The sequence below is a fragment of the Bos taurus genome, chromosome 1 (genome assembly GCF_002263795.3).
Source record: "Bos taurus isolate L1 Dominette 01449 registration number 42190680 breed Hereford chromosome 1, ARS-UCD2.0, whole genome shotgun sequence".
NCBI lineage: Eukaryota > Metazoa > Chordata > Mammalia > Artiodactyla > Bovidae > Bos > Bos taurus.
The window spans coordinates 102,178,907-102,199,124 of record NC_037328.1 but is presented as its reverse complement, the minus strand read 5'-3'; the positions used below and the strand labels follow the sequence as shown (position 1 = coordinate 102,199,124).

Below are 20,218 nucleotides of genomic sequence, written 5' to 3'. Positions count from 1 at the left end.
TTACCTTTTTGTGGTGCCTCTTGTAGTGGAAATAAGTGTGGAACTTTGCATGTTGCAGTTAGTATAGGCAGAGAGTAGTTTGCAGAGAAATTTCCCAGAATTGATATCTCTACCTGCCCTTCTTTAGACACAGTGATTTATAGAAATGCTAATTTAATTTTGAAATGGGGTAGAAGTAGTGCATTTATCATCTCAAAATGGGGTAGCCATGCTTAAATTAATGAGACGAGAAGTGATTTATTGTCAAACTTAAGCCTGGTTTGTTTAACAAAGAAAACATTAGTTACCAGATTTTATGTATTATTCAGCATTCTACAGTATATTTTAACCCTGTTTTAATCCTTAATTTAAATCTTCTTAAAATTTCATCTGTGTGCAGTGATGCATTATGTAAATTTATTTGATAAAGTTATTAGTAAATAAAATCCATATATGTGTGTATATATTTATATGTGCAGATCAGTCGCTCAGTCATGTCCAACTCTTTGCGACACCATGAATAGCAGCATGCCAGGCCTCCCTGTCCATCACCAACTCCCGGAGTTCACTGAGACTCACGTCCATCGAGTCAGTGATACCATCTCATCCTCTGTTGTCCCCTTCTCCTCTTCAGAGTCTTTTCCAATGAGTCAACTTTTCATATGAGGTGGCCAAAGTACTGGAGTTTCAGCTTTAGCATCATTCCTTATATATATTAAAGTTATCTAAGCAGTACTCAGATATCAGTTATCTACGTTTATAAAGAGATAAGAGTTTATGATCCAAATTAAGGAGTAATTTCAGTATGACTTGATAAAATTTAAATTAAAAATACCAATAGAGAAGAACAATATTATAGCTAATGAAAACTGTTTAAAATTACATATTTAAACAAGAATCATCATAGATCTAGGATATATTGCATGACAAATTGCAAATATCTGTTGGATCATAGAAAAATCAAGAGAATTCCAGGAAAACATCTATTTATCCTTCATTGATTATGCTAAAGCCTTTGTGTGCATCACGACAAACTGTGGAAAATTTCTTAAAGAGACCGCCTTACCTGCCTCCTGCAAAACCTGTATGCAGGCCAAGATCTAAATTGCCAACATCTGTTGGATCATACAAAAAGCAAGAGAGTTACAGAAAAACATCTACTTCTGGTTTATTGATTATGCCAAAGCCTTTGACTGTGTGGATCACAACAAACTGTGGAAAATTCTTTAAAAGATGGGAATACCAGACCACCTTACCTGCCTCTTGAGAAATCTGTGTGTAGGTCAGGAAGCAACAGTTAGAACGGGACATGGAACAACAGACTGGTTCCAAATCGAGAAAGGAGTATGTCAAGGCTATATATTGTCACCCTGCTTATTTAACTTATATCCAGAATACATCATGCAAAATGGTGGACTGGATGAAGCACAAACTGGAATCAAGATTGCTGGGAGAAATATCAAATAAATTCATATATGCAGATGATACCAGCCTTATGGGAGAAAGTGAAAAGGAACTAAAGAGCTTATTAATGAAAGGAAAGAGCAGAGTGAAAAAGCTGGCTTAAAACTCAACATTCAAAAAACATGAAGATCCTGGCATCTGGTCCAATCACTTCATGGCAAATGGATGATGGGGAAACAATGGACACAGTGACAGATTTTATTTTCTTGGGCTCCAAAATCACTACAGGTGGTGACTGCAGCCATGAAATTAAAAAACGCTTGCTCCTTGAAAAAACTGGAAATAGAACTGCCTCATGATCCAGCAATCCCACTGCTGGGCATACACACTGAGGAAACCAGAATTGAAAGAGATACGTGTACCCCAATGTTCATCGCAGCACTGTTTATAATAGCCAGGACATGGAAGCAACCTAGATGTCCATCAGCAGATGAATGGATAAGAAAGCTGTGGTACATATACACAATGGAGTATTACTCAGCCATTAAAAAGAATACATTTGAATCAGTTCTAATGAGGTGGATGAAACTGGAGCCTATTATACAGAGTGAAGTAAGCCAGAAAGGAAAACACCAATACAGTATATTAACGCATACATATGGAATTTATAAAGATGGTAACAATAACCCTGTGTACGAGACAGCAAAACAGACACTGATGTATAGAACAGTCTTTTGGACTCTGTGGGAGAGGGAGGGTGAGATGATTTGGGAGAATGGCATTGAAATATGTATAATATCATATATGAAATGAGTCGCCAGTCCAGGTTCGATGCACGATACTGGATGCTTGGGGCTGGTGCACTGGGATGACCCAGAGGGATGGTATGGATAGGGAGGAGGGAGGAGGGTTCAGGATGGGGAACACGTGTATGCCTATGGCGGATTCATTTCGATATATGGCAGAACCAATACAATTATGTAAAGTTTAAAAATAAAATAAAATAAATAAATAAATAAAATAAAAGCTATGACAAATGTAGACAGCATAGTAAAAAGCAGATAGTTTGCCAACAAAGTTCCATATAGTCAAAGCTATGGTTTTTCCAGTAGTCATGTGTGGATGTGAGATGTAGACCATAAAGAAGGCTGAGTGCCAAAGAATTGATGCTTTACCTGTGGTGCTGGAGAAATCTCTTGAGAGTCCATTGGTCTGCAAGGAGATCAATCCAGTCAATTCTAAAAGAAATCAATCCTGAATATTCATTGGAAGGACTGATGCTGAAGCTGAAGCTCCAATACTTTAGCCAACTGACGCAAAGAGCCAACTCATTAGAAAAGATCCTGGTGCTGGGAAAGATTGAAGGCAGGAGGAGAAGGGGACAGCAAAGGATAAGGTGGTTGGATGGCATCACCAACTCAATGGACATGAGTTTGAGCAAGCTCTTGGAGATGGTGAAGGACAGAGAAGCCTCGTGTGTGGTAATCCATGGGGTCACAAAGATTCAGACATGACTGAGTGACTGAACAAGAAAAATAATGAAAACTGTTTTAAATTACATATATTTGACTCTGGAATAGTCATAGATCTAGGATATATTATATGACAAATCACAGTGAATTTTTAATAAATAATTATTTTCCTTAAATATTCATAACTGGTTTATGTTCCTTAAATAAACTCTGATATGGGGCAAAGGATAAAAATATGTTAACACAGCCCCCAAATTAACTGTGTTGTAATGATTTATGTGTTATTTGGAAAAACCACTAATTAAAAGAGAAGACTTCATTTTACACATCTATAACATGAATTAAGTTAATTGTCTTAGTTTGCATCATTACCTTCCTTTATCCTTATAATTTCTTTTGCATTAAAATTTATTTTTTATGCTCCCTGACATCATAATACAAAAATAAATTCAAAATGGATTAGAGACCTATATGAAAGTTTATATACTATGAAACTCTTGTGCCTGTAAGTCGCTTTCAGTCATGTTTGACTCTTTGCAACTCCCTCGACTGTAGCTCTGCATGCTCCTCTGTCCATGGGATTCTCCAGGCAAGAATACTGGAGTGGGTTGCCATGCCTTCCTTCAGGAGATCTTTCTAACCCAGGGATGGAACCCATGTCTCTTATGTCTACTGCATTGGCAGACAGGTTCTTTACTGTTGAGCCATGAGGAAAAAACAGGCAGAACACTCTTTGACATAAACTGCAGCAGTATCTTTTTTGATCCACCTCCTAGAGTAAAAAAAATTAAAAACATAATAACCAAATAGGACCTAATTAATCTTACATGTTTTTGCACAGTAAAGAAAACCATAAACAAAAGAGAAAACATTTATCAAAATGAAAGAAAATATTTGCAAATGAAGCAACCCACAAGGGATCAATCTCTGAAATATACAAGCATCTCATGTAGCTCGGTATCAAAAAAAAAAGGCAATAAAAAAATGGACAGAAGATCTAATATTTCTCCAAAGACATACAGATGGTTTAAAAAGCACATGAACAGATGCTCAATGTCACTAATTATTAGAGAAATACAAATTAAAACTATAATGTGGTATCACCTCACACCAGTAAGAATGTCCATCATCAAAAAATTTACAAACAATAAATGCTGGAAAGGGTGTGGAGAAAAGGAACTCTCCTACCATGTGGTTGGGAATGTAAATTGGTACAGCCATTATGGAGAACAGTCTGGAGATTCCTTAAACTAAAAACAGAACTCTCATATGATGGAGCAATCCCACTCCTGAGTATATATCCAGAGAAAATTATAATTTGGAAAGATACATGCACCCCAATGTTCATTACAGAACTATTTACAATAGTAAGGGCATGGAAGCAACCTTAATGTCCATCGACAGATGAATGGATAAAGAAAATGTGGTGCATATATTCATTGAAATATTACTCAGCAATAAAAAAAAGAGCAAAGTAATGCCATTTGCAGCAACATGTATGGACCTAGAGATTGTCCTACTGAGTGAGATTAAGTCAGACACAGGAAGACATATATCACACAGTATCACTTACACATGGAATCTTAAAAAAGGGTACAAATGAACTTATTTACAAAACAGAAATTGAGTTACAGATTTAAAAATAAAAATTATGGTGTAAGAAAGGGAGGGATAAATTGGGAGATTGAGATTGATATATACACACAAAATATTTACTTTTAATTATGATTGGTTTAATTATTGTTAAGGGTTAATTTCATGTCAATGACTATGTCAAATAATGGAGATTGAAATGGCTTAGAATCGTGTTGGAAGATACGGTGAACCAACTGTATCTTGTATAGGTTTAACTCTTCCAAAGGTAGAACATCAAAAAATTATTATGAAAGTCTAGTTCAAACTTTCTCCACTAAGCCTTTATCAAATGGTCTTCAAAAAGAGAAAGCATATTTATTTTTTTCTCTTCTCTTTCCATTGCCCTTCATGTTGAGGAAGTTTTACTAAAGGAAAAAGGAGAGGTCATGGACTTAATTATTACACAAACAGATTATTTTTACCCATTAATATTTTCTTTGCCCACCTTCCTCTTATTACCTGCTGAAAATATAAAGCATCTAATAAACTGTTAATTAGAAATAAAGGACTAGATTTCACTTTTGAATACAAATTTTGTGAAGAAGAGCATAAGTAAGCAAAAAAAAAAAAATCCCAGTTCAATTCAGTACATATAAGATGCCCAATTTAGGTAGATTTTAGAGTTGTTTTTTTTTTTTTTTCCCCCCTGCAAATTACTGTATATGGTTAATAGTTTACATATTGACAGACTTGTTTTATTATAAAGCTAGTTATGAAAGGCAAAAAAAGAGACATTTTAAGATAAATTGCCATAATTCTGGTGGGGAAAGAAACCTTTAGAATTCTAATGAACATTGTAACAGCTAAATGGAAAGTTTAAATTGCAAATAAGGGAAATCTGCTGAAAATGTGTGGATTCCAATAGGAAGAGTGGGTCTTAATACAGGTATTTTACATTATTGTTTTAATTTTGATTAAACCAATATTTTGAATGCATGGCAAAGAAAGGCATTTTAGAGTAGGAAAATCAGGGCATTGAGATTTTAAAGATAAGGTCCACAGTTTTAAAGCATTTGGAGGTTCTCTCGATCTTTAGAAGTGGTTCTGAGTTTATTATTTTAGGTTCTGACTTTTTTCACTGGACTTAAACATGATTTCACAGTGAAATGAGATATGTTGAATTATTTTCTCAGCTTCAGGTGCAAGATAAGTGAATTGAACATTTTGTTATCGGGTGAGGGGTTTCTCATCATTCCCTCATCTTGCCTTAGCACCTAATTTGAGCTCAGTGATTGTGCCCTTAGTCACAAGAATATCTTGGTACTGAGTCAAAAACAGAAGTAGAAGCAGAACTGTCAGGAATAGTGAAAGGAATAAGATCAGGAGCCAGAAGAGAACTTTCCATTCCTTCACATAATCAGATGACATCCTTGTTTCAGCATCCTTTTTCAGAGCTAACTTTGCCACCTCAGGTTAGGCAAGATATGCTCTTGTTTTAAATTCTACCAAAAATCATTATGTAGTATTTCATCATGCAAATAAACTCTAAACCTCAAAAGTTCCCAGTAAAGTAGGTCAAATGCACAAAAACCCTGCATTCAGATATCATACGATATCAGTAACATGGTACTTTTCCTCTTCACGAGAATGGTCTGCTAATTCCTCTTTAAGAGAATGGTCTGCTAATTATTACAATTGAATTAAAATAAAGTACTCAGGTTTATTTTTAAATGGTTATTAGCACATTGTTTTCAATGAAACTTTTTTGATACAATTGAATACACTGTAAATTCTACCAGTTTACTATACTCATAAACACGTGGATGAACTGATACCCTAAAGAAATATTTAATTATGTATGCTGGGCCTTTTTATACTGGGTATTAATGAAGAAAGCCTCCTTTTTACTAGTGTTCATCTATGTTTTAATGTTTGAAGGTATTGGGTCACCCATAAATTTATGATAAAGTCTTCCTGGCTATATATCTTTGAAGTTCATCACAAGTATCAGTTTCTATTAAAATTTTAAAGTCATATGAAAAATTATCTATATTTATGCAATGCAGAAGAAACCATACATATTCTCAAAAAATGTATATTATTTTCAGGAGCAAATAGTATCAGAATTAAAGAGGATAGTCAAACCATTACCTCTTCACAACTAGCAGACCTGGTGTACACCTGCCTTCTTGATTGAAAAATCTTTGCCTTATATTTATATTTTGTAAAAGCATACTAGAAATGATCACCTCTGCTTATTATTATTACTAGTATTATATATTATATATCAAGGATATTATTTTAAAAAGTAAAATAGGATGCTGAATGTCTTAAATAAGTCCTTTACTTATATTTACCTTTAAGATTTCACTTTTTCTATATATCTAAATAAATTACAAAGATCTTATCAAATTAATAAAGCTGCTGAAATTGTTTTTACCTGTAAAATTTATTTTGGAAATATAAAAATGAAAGAAGCACTTGCTTTTCATTTGACTTGTGTTGCATATTTATAAGAGATTAGTTTCTTTTCTGTGAGGACTTGACTTAAATCACAGTTTGACTGAGATTTGTCCCCTATGACTTAAATAATAAAATGAAACAAATTGGAAGATAAAAGACTTTTAAATTCAAAGATACTAATTACAGAGTTACTTTTCACATGTGAATATTCCCAAAGTGAAGACTCATAATTTCATCCAGCTTTACTTGGATGGTAGCTAAACAGAAGCAAGGAAAATAAATGCATAAAACTGAAATTATTATACATGAAAGAAAAAGATCCATAATTTACATGTATGTATAATCCAGCATATATAAACTCTATACATGTATATACAATGTATATACATATATAATAGTACTATATTTATATACACACACACATGACTGCCCAATTACACATGTTTTTGCTCCTATTTTAAAAGGCATGTAGTATATTTGTTAAGCAGAATACTTATATAGTAAAATTCGTGATAGTTATTTATGTTCTGTTTACCTGAATTTTCACAGTTGAGAATTTTGAGCTAAATATATTAGAAATGCCTAAGCTTAGACTTCCCTGGAGATACAGCGGTTAAGACTGCAGGGGGTACAGGTTCCATCCCTGGTCAGGGAAGTTCCGCATGCCACATGGTGCGGCAAAAAGGAAAAAAAGAAAAAAAAAAATGTCTAAGCTCAAATTCAACTTGCTCAAGTCACTTAAGATGAAGTCTTCTTTTAGTCATTTCCTCTCATATTATCTTAACTCATTACAGTCATATGTCTTACGTTTTGTGGAGCATCTTGTTAATGATTGCTTTGTCATAGCAATTTTACAAAAAAATACAACATTTATTGGCTTAGACAACATAATTGAAAAAGGTTAGCACTGTGTGAGCAATGTATTTATACTAAATGGATCAAAATAATGTGTTACAATAGTCAAAGAAAAGTTATGTTCTGTGATTGCATTACCAAGTTTCATAATTCTAAACACAAGTATTTTTTGTAGATAGTAAGAATTTAAAACTAGGATTCCTAGATAAGGGGGAAAAAAAAAAACTTTTCAACCTCAGTAAGCTTTTTCCTTGTGATCTCTCTTTCTAAACTTTTATTTAAAATATGGTACTCATTATCCTTACATTTTTTAGTATTTTGCAATTAGATGAAACAATACTTTTAAAATTAAAACCTAAAAGTATTCACATAATAATTCTGTATAGAAAAATAATGTGTTAAAACTAGTAGTGAGTCAAACTAACATTTCACTTTCGAGTATTTTCTACTCACCATCTCATAGTTAAAGGGCTAAAACAATACATGTTATTGTCAAATATTGTTATTCTAATTTGTACTAAAACAGCAAAGAAGATAAGAAGATATTAGTCAGATCTGGGACTGCTTCAGTCAAACTGACCATCATTATGAAGTGAATTAATAATCTGTCTTTTAAAAAAAATAATCATTTTACTGCAGCAAAAACATAGAACAAATCCTAATCATAGGACCTATGTTAATGCCCATGGTACTTGAAGAAAACGTTATCTGATATCATAAATTGAAGCTAACTTAACTATTTTTAATGCACAGCTAAAATAAGTGGCCTTGCCCAGGGGATAGAAAACTCCATGGAAGCAAAATATTATCTCTTTAGATACAAAATTTCATTCTCATGTAAATTTATTTTCATTAAATAAATTTATTCCTAATTCAAGGATAAAATTCATACCTATATAAGAAGAGATAGTCTTACTCTCTGTATTTAATGAATAAAATATAAACATTACAGTTATCAAGTTATAATTTGATATGGTTTATGGACACTTTTCAAATGTTGAAAGATCTGGTTTTATTAGGGATTGTACTATAGTCTGACTTGTATAATATGTCATGTTATGATTGTATGCATAGTTGTTAAGGAAATGATGATAATGTTAGAAGTATCTTGCTTTGCACTCTGAGTTTTATTATGCACATGCTTTATGCTAATCATTAAAACATTTGATTAGGAGGAATAGGAACATGGTAAATACCTAGTCTAGAGGGACTTCATAAATCTGATAGTAAGCCACTTAAAGGTTAATACTAACTTTCTGTACCTTAAAAAATAAAATTGTCAGGTAAAGGATGAAGAGATGATTAGAAAGAGCAAGGAAGGTGAGATAACTTAGAAAAAGGTAACTTCTGGGAAAATGAAAAGAAGAAACAAAGAACAACAGCTATGTAATAGTGGATCTGATCCTCTTGCAAAAGATCTGTATTTCAATATTGTATATAGATAAATAGTGAATTATGCCCAAGGGCTTTTCTTTATCTGAACTAATTCCAAAATATACTTCAAATAATGGAGGAGGAAAGTTTTAGATATAATGTACCAAATACAAGGTAGTCCTGAAAAGTTGCGTTTTACATTGATATACTTGTGTTTTTTATTTTATGCATATCTATGTTATTACTCATATATAATTAATCAAGAAATACAAATATGTTATTCTAGACATTCATGGGGCTTTTTTAAGTACCATGCCTTAGTTTCGTATCAGTTAAGGAGCTTTAGAAGCTACTAGTCTTCTTTTTTATGGAAAAAAAATGTGATGTAAGGCATCAGGGCCTGCAGTGAATTACATTCAAAGCATAATGATAATTTCTACTAAGGGCAACTGGAGGAAACTAGCAGAGAACGCTGGCCTCACTGCACAGCTCTGCAGGTACAGGGTCTATGAATCTCTGGAGCTCTGCTGTCCTCTACTGGCCTGATGAGATAAATGCCTGTCTCAAAGCTCTCTGGTTTCTTTGTATTAGTTCAGTTTCCTTCACAAACAAGATACTGGCACCTTAAAAATACGATTTTCTTTGGTTTCGCTCACATGTAAATGGATAATAACTCAAATTATTGTCAGATTAATTTTGCAACATCATTTTAGTGTCATACAGAAAGATAAACTCATTCAGCATCCTGTCTTAGTTCAAGCATGTTTGGGGTCGGTTGCAGTAAGTGGTTGATAAAAGCAAGAGCTAAAATATAACAATGACAGCTTTCAGAAATAACAGAATGCTGACTGTCAAATTGGCTCCCAGGCCTTATACTTTGATTGGTTGGTGTGTGTGTGTGTGTGTAAGTAATTTTAGTGCATATTTTTTAAAAACTATAGCATTCCTTTAAGCCTTTAACTATCATACGATTCATGGATTCTTGATCAGTGTTTCCTAATTAATCCTGTACTTCTTAGCAATATATTTACAGTTTCTCCCAACTGCATCCTGCCTAGGAAAAATGATACATCATTGGAGTACTAAGTTTGAAACTCATAATTCAAGAGAAAGAAGTGAACTATATATCGATAAATCACATTTTTTTATGTCCCATTTTTATCCTAGTGTGTGGAATGGGTGTCGTGAGTTACAAGATTTATTAACATCACAGTGCATCAAACTTGTTAATAAACTAGCTTTCTGTGTAAGAAGTAAAAGAAAGATTTTAAAAAATGGGAGCACAAAAGGCATGGCATAGCTGGAGTTTAAAGTTCAAGCTTTGTATCCTCTATATATAATGTATTATGTTTTTCAAAAACTTTTTATTAGGAAAGCTATACCAGACGCATAATCACTATACAATGATTAAACATTACCTTTACAATTTATAATCACTGAAATTACAGAATAAATATATGCACATTTCTTTTGAATCTTTGTGTGTGAGAGAGAAAACATTAAAAGTGCTTCCTACAAAGCTGTTAGTGATATATACCCAGTTGCTTTTTTATGTTTTTTTAATATTATATATATATAAGAAAGTGCAGATGTTCTCCAAAAAATCTTGGCATCAGGCTGAAGTGTCACAAAGAAGGTGCTCATCCCTAGGTGAGTGCCTCCAGCTGTTAAACCATCAGGCCTCCACTTCAGTAGGCTCCAGCCTAGAAGATGACTTTTCCAGGGTGGTAGGAGAGATGTTTTGAGCTGTACACTAGAGGAGAAAGGAAGGTGAAGCTATGGAGAGGATAGGAATGGATCAAACCCGAACTAATTAGATTGGGTTGAATGGATGAGGGGTGTGTGTGTGTGTGTGTGTGTGTGTGTGTACCTACACCAGAAGGAAGAAACTGCAGGTTTAGGGACCTAACTATGTGCAGGGATTTGTGATGTGCATGTGGGTATGTGTGTGACAGAAAAAACGAGTGGGTGAGAACATTCCAGCAAAGCCCGCCCCCTCCCTCCCCGTCTTGCAGTTTCCAGGCATGCAGCAAACTGCATTGTTAATACATGTACAGAATCTGTGCCATGATGGGAAGAGGAACGAAAACCACAAATGGCAATCTGTTTTCCCCCCTCCCTGTCAAAACAAAACTACAACTAAAATAAAAAAGTTACTGAAAATAAAAAGACACATTGAATTTTACTTAATTAGGATCAATACAATGATCCCCAATATACCTTATACATGGCACAGTCAAAGTCTCAAGTTTCAGTATAAAAAAATAATGATAACATTTGCTGGCAAAAGTCTGCGAAGGCACTTCATTGATTAATGATCTGTGTATGGCCCTTCCTCCAAATCACATCTGAGTGGGGAGAGCATACATCTGTATTTTCTAGTTATCATGCGGTTTCAGTTCTGTTCAGGGCAGGGAAGTTTGTGAGGATGGAGTTATTGGGACAAGTGTAAAGGGAGCAAGGGATATATTTCTTTTATTTTTCTTTTCTTTTGAAAAAAAAAAAAGCACTAATGTATTTTTCTTTTTCTGTTAGAACCTATATGTTGTCTTCTCCAGGACTTCGAGGTAATCCGGCTTGGTTTGAAGTTTGGCCCTTAACTCGAGGTAATCACTTTTTTGGGTTTGGTGGTCTGTGAAGCCCTTTCCAGCCGAGAAGAGAAGGGTTTCTTTGAGCCTGGCGTCCTGCTGTAAGTCTGGGTATTGCATGCCAGGAGGATGGACATGCAGTTCCTTTAATTTGGGCACTGTGCCATAGAGACAGTCCACAAACCCCACCGTACAGGGGGCTGGTTGTGGCCTCTCTCGGTCTAGTAGCATACTGCTGCCACCACAACCTCCGCCCGGAGGAAACAGCACCACCCCGCCATTCTTCTCGTGGTGGCGGAACCCAACCAAGTCTCCCCCAGTTCCCGCAACTACCCCGGAAACCCCACCAACTGCTGAGTGGTGAGGGTGAGGGTGATGATGATTCATGGTCACTATGGTATTGAGCTGGGAGCTGGACACTGCCAGCGCCCACTCCTTTTCTTTTTCTAGCAAGGTCCGGTAGTTGCTGTGGTTCTCCTTGGGTGTCTCAGCAAACTGCTCACTTCCTAGGAGAACCTCCCCCATTCCCGGAGGTTGTGTCACAGGAGCCCCACGTTCTGCACCCCCTGCCTCTGGCCCTGATGAAACAACCACCTCCTCCTCCTCACGAGGCTTGTAGATGGGGTTGTTGCACATCTGAGTAACGGGATGAGGAATGTACTCGTATACATGACCCACAGGAGGGGCCTTCTCTGGGGAAGAAATAGTTGGTCGGCCCCCACCTCCATTTCCACCTCCACCACCTCCACCATCCTCAAAAAGTCGGTGGCATTGCATCTGGATGCCAGTGAGGTCCACGCCTTCCTGCCTCTTGCTTCTAAAGGGCAGCTTCTTCCGGCGCCGTCGGAGGACATAGGCAAAGAGGCCTGCAGCAACAAAGACTGCTGAAAAAAACAGAACCAGCAGGCTGAGAATCAACACAGAAAGTGGCACAGGGCCCCCAGGGGGAGAGAACTCATAAGGTGATGCACTCGTCGGCCCCCCAGCAAGGTGAGCATCTCCAGGCTGAGCGGGGGATGCTCCAGCTGGTGCGATGTGTAGCATCTCTGGGCAGAGAACTTCCAGTTCAATAGTGCGCACGTCACGGTGGGTGAGGTTCTCAGGGCTCCTGCATAGGACATCACCCACCACACTGACTGAGCTGATGGTTTCAATCCACTGTTTGAAGGGAACCAGGTCACAGGTACAGTCCCAAGGATTCTCATTGAGGTCTATCTGGACAATGGCATTCAAGTGTTCTAGGACACCAGCCACAGGAAGATAGAGGAAGTAGTTCTTTCTCAAGTTGAGCCGAGCCAGGGATGTGCCTGCAAAGGCATCTGTTGGCAGGGTCCTCAGCAAGTTATTGTTGAGGAATAGCAGCTTCAAGTTGGGCATGAGGCTGAAGGCTGCAGGCTGGATTTCCCGGATGACGTTGAACTCAAAGTACAAGTAGTGCAAACTCTGTAGGCCTCGAAACATGCCTGGAGTCAGCTTCTCGATATCGTTGCCATTGAGAAAGAGGCTCTTTAGGTTAGGCAGGTTGATGAAGGCCCCATCCTGGACATAAGAAATACGATTGTTCCCCAGATGTAAGAGATCCAAGGAAGAGAAATTCCAAAAATCAGAACGGTATATTTTCTGAATCAGATTGCTACTCAGGTACAATTTCTTGGCATTCAGAGGCCTTGGAAGAAGTTCAGAAATGTTATTAAATCCTCGCTCTTTGCAGTTGACAGTCAAACCAAGGTCATTGATATGCAAATTACAGGTACACCCAGTAGGGCATATAATGGGAATGGGTGGTCTGGTCTGATAAGGAGCAATGGGAGGTTGGTTTGGACCAGGGTATAAAGCTTGAGATGTGGACGGTGGCCTTGGTGTTCGAGGCTGTTTGGTGGGTTTGGGCTGTTTATTTGAGGACTTGTATTCAACAGAAGAAGCAGTAAAATGGACAGAGGACAGCATTGAGGAAGGCTTAGTTGGCCATGCATTCTCCTTGTTTGATGACAAGTGGGGAATCCCCAAACTAGCCTCTACCTCAGAGTCAGACAACAAGGGACAGAGTTCTGTTTTCCTGATTTCTCTCAGGTCCTTTCCATGAAAATGGAAAGGAGTCTCACAGGTGATATCTCCCACCAGGGCAGTGTAAGGAATGCGTTCCAGCCAACTCTTCAGTTGCACGATTTCACATGTACAGTTCCAGGGATTTTCTTCCAGCTGGAGCTCCATCAGGCTTCTGCCAATATGGTCTAGCATTCCTCGGTAAAAAAGAACTTTTAACCTGTTTCCACGCAGGTCCAAGTGGGTTAAGGAGACAGCCTTAAATAAATTTGTTGGAAGCATGGGAATGAGATTATCATTTAAAATCAGAACTCTCAATTTACTTAGATTCCGAAATGCCCCACTCTCAATACGTTTAATTACATTGTAGTCTGCCTGAAGATATTCCAGACTTTCCAAGCCAAGGAAGGTGTCATTTCTGAAGATGTCTAGCTTGTTCTCATGAAGATACAGTCTCTTTAAAATCTTAAGACCGTTGAAAGCTCCTGTTTGAATGTCCTGCAATGCATTGTTCCCAAGGTTAATGGACACAGCATTATTCAAATGAAGAAAACTGTTGGTGTACAATTTCCTCATTGAATTTCTCTGCAGATACAGTTTAAAAGGTCTTGACCAGAACTCAGTAATCTGACTAATATTTGTAAATCCTTTGCTGTCACAATGTATATGAAAGAGGCTTTCTTTAACTTCACAGTAGCATGGATCAAAACAGGGCTCATCTATTTCCTCTGAGTCCTCTATGAGGGGAATCGGGGTAGTCCATCCTAAAGCAATTGTGCTTAGAAGAATTATCCACAACATCCTCCCTCTGTGAAGCATCTCAGCTATAGAAGGTTTCATCATTCGCGGTTGATTACAAAACTGCAACAGAAATAAAGATGCAGATTTTTAGCTTTTCATCATATACACTACTCTAATTGACTCCTATATGTGGACCTTTTTAAGAGTGATATAAAAACTTTAGTAATTGTTGAACTGACACTCAAAATGACCTATCAACATGCTTAATATGTCCTATATCTTAAAATTAGGAGACTGAAGTATTGTGCCATGTGATGACATTTTCCTGAATCAAGCCATACCTGGGGAAGGGTGTATCATTAAATCAAAAGCATCCTTTGTTGTCTCTTGTAGCAAGCAAGGAAAGTGGCATACAGTGATTCCTCTTAGGGATAGGCAGATTCAGTAATAATGGCAATTATTTGGCTATTACACTTGTTTGCCTGTTAAAACTCTCATTGCTATCAGAGGTGCCTATTATGGATCTGATTGAAACTCTGATGGAAGAAAATGTTCTTTAAACTATGGGTTTCTGTTCATAAAAAGATATGGCATGCCCCAAAGTTATTAGATTAAAGAGTATGATAGATTATGAGCCTTTGGACCAACATCAGATGTTAAGCTGTGTAAGATGATTGGTATCTCAGGAAAACCCAAGATTTCTCTTAAGAAATGAGCACAATATGCTTAATTTTAGTGCATGCCCAGTAACTCACTGTACCCCAACCCCTTTTGCCCAAGCACAGATTATTAACATCTCCTTTAATTACATTATTTCTACATATGTGTATCATTTGGCTGTTTAAATCCTTTAGGCGTGATTAGCCTTTCTAAAGAACAAGCCCATGCAGTTGTCAGAGCTAAAGATAGTGACAGCTAAAGGGTGCTGAGCCTAGGAGTGTCTGTATTAAAACACTTGCAGAGCTTAGTTTGGAATGTATATCTGTTCCATCATGATCAACTGAGGAATCCTGCAAAAAGATGGAATGGCAGGTGATTTGTAGAGGAGGTTTGGGTAAAGGCAAGAAATAGTGGAAACCTGGATTCTTACCTCCTGATAAATGATCACATGAAATACATTTCAGAAAGATATTGCTCTTTTCCAATGAGAAGGAACAAATACAGTGCACTAATCTAATAATTCGGAGCTTTCCTCCATGGATCTCTTGGAGCCTAATATCCATATATGAAAATGCATATATAAATAAATTATAATGATGCAGTTATATTAGATTGCCCTTCTAAGTCACTGAAATATCAATCAAAATTAAATTGTTTTTGATCAATAAAAATAAACCGGAGTTTTTAGTATGTATTTTCTTTCCACACAGATGCATCCATTAAGGAAATATTTTGTCAACCTAACTTAAAACACAATGATACAACTTATAGGGAGAGTGAAAAGAATAAATCTCCACATTCAGCTTGCATATGATGTACACAACTGTACGGAGAGGAGAACCCTTAAGAAAGCAAAGAGAAATTTGCCTCAGGCATGCAGTACTCAATTTTTGGAAACAATTAAATGAAAAAAGAAAGCAGATGAGGCTACACTGCAGTATAAGTCTTCCTTGTACCCCCTTTAAAATATTAAAACCTACTTAAGTTCTTTCTTTTTTACCATTCTTTTTTTTTTCTATGTTTTTCCTTGTTTTTGAGGTCCCTGATATTTAGACAAGAAAAGCTCCATATGGCTTTGACTTACCTATTTTGCAGGATTTTTATTTTTTTAAGCATTGATCATCGGGGGAGGGGGGAAGGAAAAAAAAAAGAAGAAGAAGAAGCTTGAGTTTAAGGATTCTTTCTTTCCCTCCCCCTTCCTTCCTTTTGCTGAAGCTGAAGCAAAGGGGGATAGTGGGGGGTGGGGGGAGAGACCACAGAAAAAAAAAATAAAAGCAAGCTTGAGACGTGCTGGGAATGCAAGGGGCCTTTCAATGGGTTTCTTTAGAATGCAGAACTGCCGCTTGGCACACTCAATAGAGGAGAGAGAAGGGGCTGCTGCAGGCTTCCAGCTTCGCTGCCGCCGCCGCCGCCGCTGCCGCCGCCGTAGCTGCTCTCCCTGGGTACCGGCAGCACATCATTGGGCACTTGGAGGAAGGGCGGGAGGAAGGCAGGGAGGAGGGCAGGCTCAATCACAGTGCAGAATCGCGGACTTCTCTTGCGCTGGCTTTTTTTTTTTTTTTTAATATGTGCTGTAACCCTGGATCCGGCTTTCCACGTCACGAAAATGAGCCCCGAGAAGGGGAACGCGCTTACCATGGGGTCGGGCGCGAGCACTAGGAAGCCGTGACTATACAGTTGTGTGGGTGTGAGTGTGTGTGTGTGTTTAAGGGGAGAGAAAAGAAGTGGAGGGGTCAAGATGACAAACTGTCAAAATTTTTTTAAAAAGGAAGAAGAGATCAACCAAAGGGAAACATTCCTTTGGTCGGGACGGGGGAAGGGGTGGTTGGCATTTTTTTTTTTTTTTTTAATTTTGATTTCTTAATTTAACTGAAGGAAACCATTGCCTGACTAGTTTGCTCCTCTAGTTCCCAAATCTCCGCTCTCTAGTGTAGACAGTTTGAAAAGTAAGACTGTTCTTTAGAATTATCGTTTTCACAGCCCACACTTACTCTCAAAGACGGGGATAAAGGGAAATTCAGGTCTCCAAAGCAGAAGAGCTGAATATAGCTGATTCTGCTTGGGTGTCCTGAGTAAGAGCTCAGGCAGCCTGAGCGACTTGGACCGAGTTTCTCCTGCATTTTGCTTCGATTTCTTTGCACCAGGAATCCTTTTGTTGTGCAGCAGTTCAGAGCCTTCGATTTCCCCTGGATTCAACAGCTCTGGCTGCTTCCACCTTCTAAAAACCAGAGACAAGCCAGTGCTCTGGAAGGATACGCAGACCACTTGGATAACAATGACACATTTCACTTCTTCCACCAGGAAAGACCTCGCGGGGATAGGGGGCAGCATTTCAGGGTTTAGATTCTTTTTTTTTTTTTTTTTCCTTTCATTTATTTGCCCCGCCCCTCCCCCCCAACCCCCTCATATTTCTCCGTGGTATTTTCGGGAAGAGGATGGTAGAGAGTCCTGAGGGTGGGGTTGATTGAGGGAAGACATTTCAGTGAAGAGGAGCCACCAGATCAGAGCTCACAAGGATTCTCTAAGAAGAGTTTTTAAAGCCTCATCTGATGGTTTTACAGTCCTACCTGCTGGGACGAAAATGCACCTTAGTAGGGAAACTGGAGAGAGGCAAGTGTGCAGCAAAGGAGTCTAGTTAGCGACAACTGTGCCTCGGGGATGTCGCCCTCGCCCCCACAACACACATGAATCCTGTCATCATCTCACGGGGAAAGGAAAGGCTTTATGGTCGCTAAAGAACTGGACTTGCCCAAGGGCTCAAAGTTAGCTAGCCCGTAGAGGTGAGTTTTTCTTAAAGCACTTTTTCACGAGACCAAATGTATATGTCATTACCATTCTAAATATATATAAATAATCTAACAGAAAAAAACCGTTATTTAAAAATCAGTCATAGGATAGTTGCATATTTTGCATTAGAAGTGACCGCACCTGTGTCGGACACTCCACAGTGGCTGTCAGAGACTAAGTAAGCAGGAGGGCAGGATTCTCTTAACGTTCCCCAACCTTAACATTCCAGACCCACCCAATCTATCGGTCTCAGCCAAGAAGCTGAGCTCAGAACAGAGCAATCCCGTCTCTTTCACCAGCTGCCCCCCGCCCCAGCCCCCAACACCACCTTCTGTACCCAACGTGCAGAGATGGTGACTATTTCAGGAATCTTATCGGAACCCAAGATGCGATGGAGTCGATGGGTAACCGGGAGGCTTCCCTGCGCTCCAGTGACAGTAAATGGCCCTCTCTGCAATCATTCTCTGTTCTGTCTTGAACTACAACCACCACCACCACCACCACCCCACCCCCACATCCCGCTCCAAGTTCTTGATCCGGGACATGTCCTAAAGGGCATTTCACCATTTTCCTTCCCTTTTTCTCGATGCAGGGTATCTAAGAGATAGGAAGAGCTCCAAAAGTTAGGAGATGAAGGGCCCTGGAGTCCGGATTTCGACCGCTTCCTGCTGCGAGCGCCCAGCATCATTTGTTTGTCCACAGGGAGGACAAGAAGCCCTTTCTCCCCACAGTGCCCCCTCCCACCTCCCCCTCCCCTTTGCTGGATCTCCGAGCCCACTAATCTCTCCATATCTAAGATTAAATATTCCAATATGGAAGCAAAATGATCTTCCCTAGAACAAATAATTAAAATGCTGCATCATTCATTTTCTGAAAAGCCCTGATCCTTCCAGAGGTCCTTTTCTAATCTGTCGCCAGGCGAAACGCACAATGGGTCTGTTTAGAAATGGAAAATGATTAAAAAGCTCAAGCCATTTTCCTTCTATCCTTTACAACACGAGCGATCCGCTGGGGGAGGGGCCCTTCGCTCTGCCACCTGGCCTATTTGTTGGAGTTACTTACGATTTACACCCCCAAGAAAAGGGGTCCGAGGGTATTTTAGTTTCCAGTACCACTCTTTCTATCATCGTCCTTACAGCTAAATGATCCGCTTCAAAGATATAACCCTCTAGCACCTGTGAGCGTACAGAAGCCACCGCGGCCAAACTATATGCTCTACAAAGAACATCCTTACACGCGAGAACACTGGTTTCAATTAGGCAAAGTAGGAAAGGATGGCGGCGAGTACCTATCAGTGCAGAGCGCTCTCGATCTCCGAGGTTTACTCCAAGGGGCTTCCCAGCGAGAGGTGCAAACTCTCTGGGAGGCAGAATTATATCCATCATGCAGTAGCCTGCAGTTTCTCCTCCCCAGGCCGCCAACTTTCAGAAAGGCCACCAAATCACGCTTGTAATCCTTTCAAGTGTTTCCACCTTTGAGACTCGCAGGGAAATGGTCGCTGCATACCAATGGGAGAGCCGGGCGCACACCTAGCGCGGCAATGCCGGTGACAGACACTCAGGACCACAGCTCTATATACCCTCGATGGCAGGCAGGCAGCGTGAGTGTCCCAGGACTGAGCTCTTTGATTTCAGATCTCGGTGATCTCGATTCAGCTGTGAGCTCCACGGTCCCCGAGAACCCTGGCTCGGTCTCCGGGTTTTTCTCTCTAGCTTCCTGAAAGGTTGTCACTCAAAGCGCAATCCCTTCCCGAGGCCTCCTTCCCTAAAGGGAGCTGGGATTAGACCTTGCCTTCTCCCGGTGTCTTTGCTCTTGACCCTTTGGGTAGGTGGAAGTGGGGGTGGGTGCTGTGTAGATGAGAGAAGAAGAGGTGGGGTGGAGTGGGAAGCAGGCTGGAAGGGGGTGTCCAGATCCCAGATCCCAGCATTGGCCAGACAGCGAAGGTGGGGGCGGGGGGAGGAGGAGAGAAAAAGAGAGACGGGATACAAATACAACAGTATGGCTGAACACTCCAAATTCGACTTGAATTTGGGGGATCTCGGGTAAAACACCAAGGTGAAGCGATCCGGTTGGCAGAAAGTGAGCCCCCTGACAGCTCACCATTCAAGCGTCCTCACTTCTGGAGCAGGAGAGGGTGGGGGGCGGGGAAGGGGACCGCGGAATGCTTCAGGCCAAGGAGACGCTCTCGGCGGCAGCCTCATTTAAGACTGACCTGCTTTAAAAGTGCCACTTTAATGGCCTAGGAAATAACTAAAATCGGATTACACGTTACTTACC

General features: G+C 39.1%; 1 protein-coding gene across 1 annotated transcript; it reads right to left on the bottom strand.

Annotated features, from left to right (window-relative positions):
• Nucleotides 1-11,285: 11,285 nt before the first annotated feature.
• On the bottom strand, nt 11,286-19,878 carry SLITRK3 (SLIT and NTRK like family member 3). The gene is made up of 2 exons (XM_003585687.6): nt 19,230-19,878; nt 11,286-14,614 (listed from the first exon to the last, which is right to left on the bottom strand). Exon 2 carries the CDS (start codon nt 14,594-14,596, stop codon nt 11,654-11,656), a length of 2,943 nt encoding a protein of 980 aa, XP_003585735.1. The 5' UTR covers nt 14,597-14,614; nt 19,230-19,878; the 3' UTR covers nt 11,286-11,653.
• Nucleotides 19,879-20,218: the final 340 nt, after the last annotated feature.